The following is a 10,494-nucleotide window of genomic DNA, read 5'->3' on the forward strand; positions in this document are numbered from 1 at the left end:
ACACAACCATATGTTGGAATACCATAGTTTTAGTCACATTTTAAACAAATATTGACTAAAAATATATCCCGTACTGTAGTGTTTTAATTGACGAATAAACCCACAGAAAAATATTCGCTTCATTGTTTGTTTTTTTAAGCAACATGCAACAAGTGAATATTTGCTGGTTTTCTTATTTGTAAAAAAGCAATTTTCCACTTAGTGTTTTACCAGAAATGTGCTTATACGTTTCGTGGAAATAAGTCCGCATCACACAAAGAAAAAGAAGGGGAAAAAAAGACTCATCGACTAAATTACCACTAATTAATACCGAACAATGTCCTGGAGGAGAATTCGGTGTTTTGGAGACGTCACGTCTGAAACCCGGAGCCCTGACTCGGGTGAGGGCGGGGGGGGGGGGGGGGGGCGTGGTCTGCTGAGGGAGGACCGCACCTCCGACAGCCCACCAATCGTAGAGAAAGCCGGTTTCCCCTCAAGCACAGATGGCCGCTGATATATAGCTCCGAGGCGAAAGCTGATGCAACACCAACCGAGATAACACAAGCAGCATCACTGGAGCTCGAAGCCGGAAGCGGCATCTTATTCTCACCGCCGCACGTCAGACACGAGTTACCGACTGCTTTCAGGCCTGAAGATTAACCGGTGAGTAAACCCTCCCGTTACGTGTCCTGTATTAGTCCGGTTAGATTTTAAATCATCTTAACGTGATGTATCACTATATCAAATCATGTATTTCATTTGTCTATATACCGCGATCGCGTGCTGCCTTAATTAAATATGTTTCTCCTCCGTATAATTGAAGTGTTTTGTTGGCCCAAGCAAATATTGCTTCCTGATTCTATTAGTACCCGACTGCTGACGTGTGGGGCTCGGGCCGTGTGCCAGGAGACCCTCCACGACGGTTATCATGTGTCCGGACCGCGTCTCGCATATCCACATTTTAAAGATGGGTTGCATCTCAAACAGTGGGGGTTGTCCCCCATTCAAAAGGCTCCGTAGGATACTCATCGTCCACGTGGAAAAAGGAGACCAGCAACCCTCCTGTTAAGGAACTATAAGTGCAGAGGCGGGCCAGAGGGGGTCACCTCAGAGACCCCTTTTTACGCGACGGCTTACGTGCACGTAACGCATTGTTGGCACAACAGTGGATTGCACGTGCTATCAGAGGGTCAGTGCCACCTGCAAGGTGGCGATTTTCATTATTTATTATTATTATTATTATTATTATTATATTTTTGTTGTTGTTGTTGTTGCGCAAAATAGTCTGAAACATTAAGTGTTGCTGTCGATGCCTCCATTTATGATCTTCCTTATTTTAAAAAGACCGTTGTACATATTGACCCCCCCCCTATCACAAAAAGTTCCCTCAAATCGTTCCACAAAAAAAAAATATATATATATATATATATATATATATATATATATATATTTCCAAAATCCTGTCCCGGAGATGGTCGACCTGTTCTTGGCAGTGCGCTCCTCCGCTGCTGTCCGCCCTCTCGCCCTGATTGGCTCTCGCGGAAGGCAGGGCCGTATAAATACGCTTAAGTTCTCCTCTTGCTGCCTTTTCTTTGGGGGGGGGGAGAGGAAGCTCGCAGCTCTCGGTAAGTGCACTGTTGTAATGATGTGTTGTGCAAAAGTCGAGGCGGCTCAGTGATGAACAAACTTCTGAAGAAAGGCTGCGGTGTTTGTTTGACTAGGATGATTTAACACGAGTTGGGGGGGGTGCGCGCTCGAGTGCTCCTTTTGCGCGTCTTTGGGAACAACAGTTGCCTACGTGTCTTCCCCGCTGGCACATTTTCTCGAACCGTTGTTGCTTTTCCATTCTCGCTTTTTGGTTTGTATGTTGTTGCCTCAGATCCATTTAAAAAAAAAGTCCTCTCTTACTGTCTGTCTCTTGGCGCCTGAGGTCTGGGGAGGAGCCCAAATCTCTTCACACAGAACTTCATGCCTCAACCAAAAAAAATAAAAATAAAACAGGCCACCAGATGATGGCAGTCAAACATATAAAAAAATGTGGCTTCAATTTATTTTGTGGGGTGGGGTGGGGTGGGTACAGAACTTTCCTGACTCCTCTGTTTTCACTTGTGCCTGTGGAATCTGACAGGTTTCTCCTGAAGTGTGAACTTTCTTTTTTTCTCTCTCTCTCTCTCTCTCTCTTTATTTTCACTGCAGGTACCAGCATGCCTGTCATCAGAACCCTCAGCAAGGTGGCCAAGCAGATCCTGCTCAGCACCCCGGGGTGCGGTTGTCAGCCCCTCACGGTGGCTGTACGCAACATCAGCTTCTCCCCCCGGCAGGTGACTTCTGATGCCAGCTTCCATTCCGTGTCCTTCTCAGAAACGGACCACCCCAAGGTGCTCATTACAGGTACGAAGCATCTTCTTTTTGGGGTATTTTACAACGCCTGTTAAACACCGTAGAGCGCAGTTCTTTTAGACAAGAGGTCCGGTTGCATTGTTTTCACACATGGAAGTTAAGATAAAGATGCGTCTGCTCTGCAGAGACTCAAGACCATCAGGATGTTTGGAAATGAAGGTTAAAAACAACGTGTAGGCGTCTGGTGCTCTGACCTGTTTTCTTCGTCTTATGGCCCACTCTCCTTAGTTACTTCAGTCTCCATGGAGACCAACACTGATGATTATTAGCTGATAGTGATTTGTGCAGTGTGATGACACTTAGTTGTTTCTCTTTCTTTCTCTCTCTATCTCTCTCTCTCTCTCCATCTAATGCAGGTGGCCTAGGACAGCTCGGGGTGGGGCTCGCAAAAATGTTGAGGTGCGTTTTTTTGGCAAACATCACTTCATCTGCTGACAGCTGGCAAAAGGCCAATTTGTGATTGTGTTGCATCAATGTGAGAACCATTTTGTATTAATCTCCAAGTTGTATAACGATGACTTTCTGCTTCACAGAAAGAGGTTTGGGAAGAACAACGTCATTCTGTCTGACATCAGGAAACCTCCAAGCAGCGTTTTCCACAGCGGTGAGTCGACTGTACTAGAATCTGTAGTCTGAAATTAATCCGGATTCAGTAACATTTTACTTTCAAGACATGCCAGATGGCAGGAGGGTGTATCTGATTACATTGCATCCATTCAAGTGCATTCAGTCTGCGATCATAAATGTGCAATTCTATTTCTTTGGTGTCTAGAAAATCTTTCATCACATCAAAATGCACAAAGTTGCGTTACTTTGGGGGAGTGTAGCTACGACATTCGTAAATGACGGTTGTTAATGTGGTACGAATGTGTGATAGCGTTATTGCCGAAGAACATCGTTGGCAAATAAAGCCTGTCTAGTTCTTATTGATTTTTCTTCCGTTCATGCGTAAGAGGATGTCCCATTTCCCTGTTTATCTTCATACAGTTCCCCAAAATCAATACGTGATGCAAGGTGACTTTGTCCTGCTAATATCCAGTAATGAATGTTACTGCTTCGAGCCGTAAACCAACTATAACTGGGATGCGTGTCACGGGAAAATAAATATTCATTACCCCGTAAGAGCCAGGTCATTGCTGTGTTTCCAAGAAAGGGAAAGGACAGACGGGCAATCTATTATAAGCTGGAAACACAAGCCGCACATATTGACTTCTGCTTCACAAGAAGTCAATATATAAAATCTTCAATCCCCTTTTTATCACCGCCAGGCCCCTTCATCTACTCCGACATCTTGGACTACAAGAACCTGCGGGAAATTGTGGTGAACAACCGCATCACGTGGCTGGTTCACTACAGCGCCCTCCTCAGTGCGGTGGGGGAGGCGAACGTAGCCCTGGCGCGCTCTGTAAACATCACCGGTAAGCCTTTTGGTCCCAATCATAAAGAGGTGAAGGCTCAGGTGAAGTGTGACGTCCTGATGGGATGGTTCTCCGTGTGTTTTCCCCAGGGCTTCACAACATCTTGGACATCGCAGCGGAGCACGGCTTGCGCCTGTTCGTCCCCAGCACCATCGGGGCCTTTGGTCCCACTTCTCCCCGTAACCCTACACCTGATCTCTGTGTGCAGAGACCTCGCACCATCTACGGCGTCTCCAAAGTCCACGCTGAGCTGATGGGAGAGGTGCGAGCTCAGATTTCTGTCTTTTCCTTTTTGTCGTTCCAAAACATGACACCACACAAACCCTACACTCCTCCTGGATATACTGACGTTATTCTTCTCTTCCCATGTTGTTGTTATTGTTACATTTTAATGTAGCATGCCGGTATCTGCTGTGAAAACCCATTCCATATTTTCAATAAGTTATCGCTAATGGGATTCCTCTTTTCTTTGACAGTATTACCACCACCGCTACGGCCTGGACTTCCGCTGTCTCCGTTACCCAGGAATCATCTCTGCTGACTCCATGCCAGGGGGCGGCACGACAGGTGAGAGAGATGAAGTTGAGATAAGGTTTCAAGTTTAATGTTCGTCTATTCCTGTACCGCTCCTGTCATGGCACAAGTTTGTTTTATCACTGACTTATTCTAGAGAGTTGTTGTAGCTTGTTTATTTAGGGCTTATTATCACTTGTCTGTATTAGCTGCGCGCACCCTTTCAACACCGTTCATCAGTTTTGATGAGCATTGTTAAAGATTGTTCACTGTTGCGCTTTTTTCCCCACTATAGTTCAGAAGAATTTTAATAACCATAATATTTTATTTTTTTTTCGTCTATCTGACCAGACTACGCTGTCCAGATTTTCCACGACGCAATCAAGAGCAGCAAGTTCCAGTGCAACTTGAGACCCGACACGCGGCTGCCCATGATGTACATTGACGACTGCTTGCGCGCCACGCTGGAGGTGATGGAGGCGCCGGTTGACACGCTGACCATGAGGACCTACAACATCAACGCCATGAGCTTCAGCCCCGAGGAACTGGCCCAGGAGCTCCAGAAGCAGATGCCCGAGCTGGAGGTCACGTATGACATAGACCACGTACGGCAGGCCATCGGTGAGTCTTTAACCTTAATTTCTTAAGATTCTCCTACACAATTTCTTATCACTGGCACGCTGAAATGTAGAGTACGACGTCAACAAACTGACCCCAGTTACACAGCCGTATCCATAAGCTACCGGTTCCACCAAAACAAATAAGGCTGTAATAGCTGAACCTCTGGGTGCACTAAGCTGAGCTCCGGTGCATTTTTATTCTTCTCCAGAGGAAGATTGTGTTTAAAAAGTTGAATAATCTGGCTTCACGGTAAAAGAGGCTGACTTTTTAATCAGAAATCTCATCTGTTTCTTTCCAGCTGACAGTTGGCCGATGAACTTCGATGATTCCAATGCACGGAGAGACTGGGGCTGGAAGCACGACTACGACCTGCCGGAGCTCGTCCAGACGATGCTTAACTTCTTTGACGCAGAGTCGCGCATGGCTGGTGCTAACTGAGGGCGCGCGACATCTTGAGTATTCTTTGTACTTAATGTAAAGACTCACCAAAGGGAGTAGAGAAACTTTGACCTGTACATGGTCGTTCTCTCGCTTCTCTCTCTCTCAAATCAAAAGGGCTCTGCATAGCTGGCTCAAGGCCACCGCATCTTCAGAATGCAACGCTCAGCGCGGGCTCGACAATCCTCCCCGCTCCTGTCTAGCTACTCCTGCTGTGCTCTTTTTTTTTTTTTTTTTTCCTCTCTCTTTTTTTTTTCTTCCTCGTTTCTTTCTGCTTGGAGATCTGTGGCCGAAAAGCAGTTTGTCAGTGGAAGTTTGCCATCGGGGGCAACAACGAGGCCTGTGAAAACCTGTTTGGATGAAAAAGAAGATGAATGACTTGCATGTTTATGAATTGCGCAACATTGTTGCAAAGAAAATCTATTTAACACTAATGTTGCATCGCGTATTCGTTAATGTTGCATTGTGTATTTGTTCCCATCCATTCTTAAGAATTGTTCTTCTGTTTATTCCACGTACAATTATTTATTCTGTCTATATGGTGAAAGCCTTTCTTAACCCAGTTTCCGAGTATTCCTGTCCACTTTTAAGTTTGACTGTTTTTCATCAACTGTGTGGGATTATCATGGCGCAAAGAAAAATGTGACTGCCACATTTACATTTGGTGGTTTCTGTATTTCAACATTTTATGAGAAATGCTGTGATTGGTTTCTATCTGAAAACTGTTCTTTGAATCGCAGAACAAGCTTTGACAATAAAACCCCTTTTTCCACACACCTCCGCCTGTATCTGTCATTTTTCACTCTTTTCACAACAAGTTGTAGGCCGAGCTCCCTCAGTTCCAGCTCGCTGGGTGCTGGCTGACATACCTCGGCAATCTTTTTTGAGTACAACATGTCCTCTGAGAAAAAACAGTCTGTCTCTTTACCATGTATTTAATTTTAAAACAATGTATTTTAAACCCGTATACAGATGCCAAGTCTTATTTGATTTGATGCAAGCTGAGGACCATGAGATGCTTATGACTTGCATTGGAGCATGAATTTAGTGATCTTGTTGTGAATTCTGTAATGTGCTTTTATTTTATTTATTGATATATATAATATATATATATATATATATATATATATATATATTTTTTTTTAAAAGATTTATCTCAAACTTCATTGATCTTCAGTTGGCAAAAAAAAAATACATACAGGTTGAAACCAGTCTTGTCTGATTGCACACATGAGAAATATGAAAGATGCTGTTCCATTGCACGGTGCAAAGATTTTAGATTAGTAGAACCTGCAATTCTAATCTAAATAACTTTCTGTGAGTCCAAAAAGTGAGTCAAAGCATCGAACGACTTGAAGAGGAATCCAAGAGTTGGGGACGCATCCAGCTGTCAAGATACTGTTTTACACTAATCAAACTGTAAATATACCCTTATTGCCATTCAAGGTTAACGTTTGAAGCTTTTTTGTCTTGTGCATTTGGACAGTTGAAAATGTCTGTTTAGTGAATCATTGTTCAGGTGCATCTGCAAAGTGTGCCACGCAGAAATTATCATAAGCTTTGTCTGTTTTGGTTATTTTTTTTCATATTTTCTCCAGTGTGTGTTTAACTGATCTAAATATCCAATTCATTTTATTTATTTATTTCCCCTCAAATAATTTAGTAAGGTCACATTCGTTAATATTGCAAGCATATATATATATATATATATATATATATATATATATATATATATATATATATATATATATATATACTGATATTTAAACCATAATATAGTCAGAAGGCACAAAAAAACAACCCTGATGAGAAAGTGTCTTCCTCAGCACATCAATAAATGCAATAAACTCCAGCCGTATTTTCTTCACGGGACCGTACACTGTAACCCTGAAGACAACAAAGTCCTTCACCATACGCTTTTGTACCCTTTCTTCAATTTCTCATGTGTCAGTAATTGGAGCTGTTCCAGTTGACCTTGTTCATGTCTGTGCTGCAGAGAGAAAAAGAGTACATTGCCTTGAGCGCAATGAGAGATTTGATATTTCAAACTGAATTAAATGTTAAGGTGGGGTGCGTTTTCCATTTGATCTTTATCCCGAAACCCACACAGACTGAAGAGCTCGCAGGCGTTCAACTCAACCAAACGCTGAACGAGCTCCAGGCGCTAATCAGCACCTCTCCTCTGTGCATGTGTGTCAATAAAGCTGCAGGGTATGCCTCCCTCTTCGAATTTAAAGTGATGATTTCCCTCATCGCAAATCTCAACAAACCTTCACAAAGTGCGTGCGGGCTTTATCACCCATCATTGTAAGGATAGGAATGAGTTCACTCTGTTCTCACTTTCAGCAGAAATTCCGCAGATAATATTATCTTTGTTGTCCTCAGATTTTGCAGCTTGTATAACATAACAATGGTAACACCTCATGGAAATAGACTCTAGAGCGTCTTAATCATACTTACTAGCAAAAATAGCGGCATTTTTCTTTTGTAATCTTTTGTTTATCATAAGAGGGTTTCAGTCCACAAGTCTGAGAACGGGGAACCAAATGATAATTTATAATAATTAAGTAATTTCATGCCATAGGGAACAGTGTATCTTTAGCCTGAATAATTAGCTGTGAGGGGGGGGGGGGGTTGTGGAAGAAAAAGAAACAAAGGGCCATGCACTCTCTCCTTCGTGTCCTCTTTCTAGTAATGGCAACCTTGTCTCTCTTATGTAAGGCACGGAGGGTGTGCACACAAGCTTGCAGGCCTGCCTGCCGCCGGCCAATCAGAAGGCTTCCTCGGCGGCTCGGGCCCCCAGCGTTGTGTTGGTCATCGTGTAATAAGATGCACGCGGTAGAAAGTGAAGGACGAGACAGAAAGAAGGCGGAGGGAGGGAGCTGCTGGGCAGTGGGTTCAGAAACTCCATAACACTCTGCGCCACAGCTGTTATTCCTCATGGAGACAAGTTGCCATGGTGATAGAGCCCAAGACCCCACCATTGCCTTCCTCTCACCCTCAAGCCTCAAAAGAAATGTAAAGGCCTATACTGTCGAAACAGTGCAGCCTTCTTTAATTCCTATTTGAGACAATGTTTCCACTGTAACGGACAGAAGTGACATTATCATATAACAACTTGTGTTGCCCTTATTACAGATGTCATGTGTTGAACGTCTTCTATTCGTTCATCAGGTTTTATTGGTTTTGCGAAACCATTTTAATGGCATTGTCTCTGCTAGTCTGGAACAGGGCCGACTGTCAGAAGAGAGCCATGTTGACTTTGAGATCATGGCCACATTCATGAGCTCTATGATTCAATTCATAATGGCTATAACACACAGAGGACTCTTTCTAGGTTAGTTGAAAAACGAAGAGGGTAAGGATCAGGTGCAGTGATACTGCACATGTATCATGATTCTTTATTGTCAGCTTCTTTGTATCAGACACAATTCTTTGCTGCTGTCACTGATCCCTTTCAGGCTTTCGGACACAGTTACACAACCTAGCTTGAGGTGATACCTTTAACTACAGATTTGGGGTCAGATTAGAGTTTCCCATGACTCGGCATTAACCCTTAATAAACTAATGTTTGACTCTTTAATAACAGATGTGATGATTTTGTTTACTTAGGTAAAGATGTGCAAGATGCTGTGGCGTATATATGATTGTCAGTATCTGACCTTGTTTTTGTGCATGTTGTAAGTTTATGCAAAGCAAGGAGATATAAGCTCAATTTATGAACTAAAACTCCACAGCAAAATAATTAGGATCCAACATCTAAGCAAATAAACTCAAGCAAATGGATTGAACATATACATATATATTTTATTCATTTTTTTATTTCGAAATGTGTTGATTATATTTAGATTTAGATTAATACATAAATTATTAATGCAGAGTAAAAGTGGACATGTCCGGGGAACATGCTCATTTAGTGTGGTGCAATATGATAACATTTTTGCTGTTAAACAATGCTGCGATACAAATAATATCATCTCAAAATCTCTCATGCATCTCAGGAGGGACATGGGAACGATGGGGAAAAAAAGGTTTCCTTACTGACATTGACTTTTTATACATGAGCTCCTCTCTCAGACTAACAACTCCTGAAGGTGAACCAAGTCAGCTGTTGAAAAAACAAACATCCTTCTGGGGCTTTTTAGCATAAATAAATATTATTGCAATGCCAAGAAATGTAAAAACTGGCAACAACATATCAAGACTAAAGTTGTTCCTTTTGATAGGGCTTATAAGTGTCCCTAACAGCTTGTATAACTCATAAGTAGCTCAAGGGCACTCACTCTTACAGTATTTAATTGTATCAGTTAATAAATTGAAGCTGCAACCACATCCGGCTCCATACTTAACACCCTAATAATAGCAACTCTAAGTGACACCGACGCAACCACCAAGTAGAATTTCCACTGCTGCTAATGTTACTGTTGCTACTATATTACTGTCCTTAATCTGGCAGCTATATCTTTCTCCAAGGCCTTGGTTACTGGTTGTTTGTTTATGTTAATATTTGGTCTGAAATGTTGATGACAAGAGGACATAAGAGGACTTCAATATGCATAACGAACAACAACAAATATAGTTTTTCTTTTTCAAATGAGTATTTGAAGTTGTGTTCAGAGAGGACAAAGTGATACCTCTCTGTTACCATCATTTAAAGCAGGTTCTTAAATCTCTGCACTGTATTGAGATGTTCATTGCAGGTTTTATCTGGACCGAGTTCGTGCCTCCTGCCATGGCCCTGCTGACATCCACTCCTACTATTATTATTATTACTAGTCACATTTATATTACTGCTCCCATTAATGCTTTTGTTAACATTATTATTGTTATATCCACTGCTGCTGTTATTATAAGTAGTCAGTACTTTTTTCATCATTATTTTGCTTATATTTATATATTATTTAGTTTCATTATATATATATAATTCATATAATATGCATTGACGGTGTTATAATTCTATTATGTTGTTTTCGTATTGCACTTCTGTCCATCCTGAGAGAAGGATCCCTCCTCTGTTGCTCTTCCGAAGATTTCGTCCTTTTTTTTTTTTTTTTGGATGGGGGGTTCATGTTACAATGTTGTCATATGTTGAACAATTTGGGATTTGGCATTGTTTACCTCACAT

The 10,494-nt window shown here is 42.1% G+C and overlaps 1 protein-coding gene across 2 annotated transcripts; it reads left to right on the forward strand.

Moving 5' to 3' along the window:
- The first annotated feature begins 453 nt into the window (after nucleotides 1-453).
- On the forward strand, nucleotides 454-6,146 carry tdh (L-threonine dehydrogenase). 2 transcript variants are annotated; one of them, XM_034527818.1, is made up of 9 exons: nucleotides 454-642; nucleotides 2,176-2,370; nucleotides 2,736-2,778; nucleotides 2,913-2,983; nucleotides 3,648-3,797; nucleotides 3,887-4,059; nucleotides 4,274-4,364; nucleotides 4,662-4,931; nucleotides 5,230-6,146. In XM_034527818.1, the coding sequence occupies exons 2-9, from the start codon at nucleotides 2,184-2,186 to the stop codon at nucleotides 5,367-5,369; spliced, it is 1,125 nt and encodes a 374-aa protein (XP_034383709.1). In that variant the 5' UTR covers nucleotides 454-642; nucleotides 2,176-2,183; the 3' UTR covers nucleotides 5,370-6,146. The 2 variants fall into 2 exon arrangements, with proteins under 2 accessions (XP_034383709.1, XP_034383708.1); XM_034527817.1 differs by lacking the exon at nucleotides 454-642 and adding an exon at nucleotides 1,425-1,604.
- Nucleotides 6,147-10,494: the final 4,348 nt, after the last annotated feature.

The sequence above is a fragment of the Cyclopterus lumpus genome, chromosome 24, assembly GCF_009769545.1.
Source record: "Cyclopterus lumpus isolate fCycLum1 chromosome 24, fCycLum1.pri, whole genome shotgun sequence".
Lineage (NCBI taxonomy): Eukaryota > Metazoa > Chordata > Actinopteri > Perciformes > Cyclopteridae > Cyclopterus > Cyclopterus lumpus.

What these genes read in the sequence shown, in the direction of transcription:
- tdh (XM_034527817.1), top strand. Translation starts at nt 1,451, where the DNA reads ATGGTCGACCTGTTCTTGGCAGTGCGCTCCTCCGCTGCTGTCCGCCCT. An exon ending in GAGGAAGCTCGCAGCTCTCG is followed by an intron (nt 1,605 to 2,175) that starts GTAAGTGCACTG and finishes TTTTCACTGCAG; the next exon opens with GTACCAGCATGCCTGTCATC. An exon ending in GCCAGGGGGCGGCACGACAG is followed by an intron (nt 4,365 to 4,661) that starts GTGAGAGAGATG and finishes CTATCTGACCAG; the next exon opens with ACTACGCTGTCCAGATTTTC.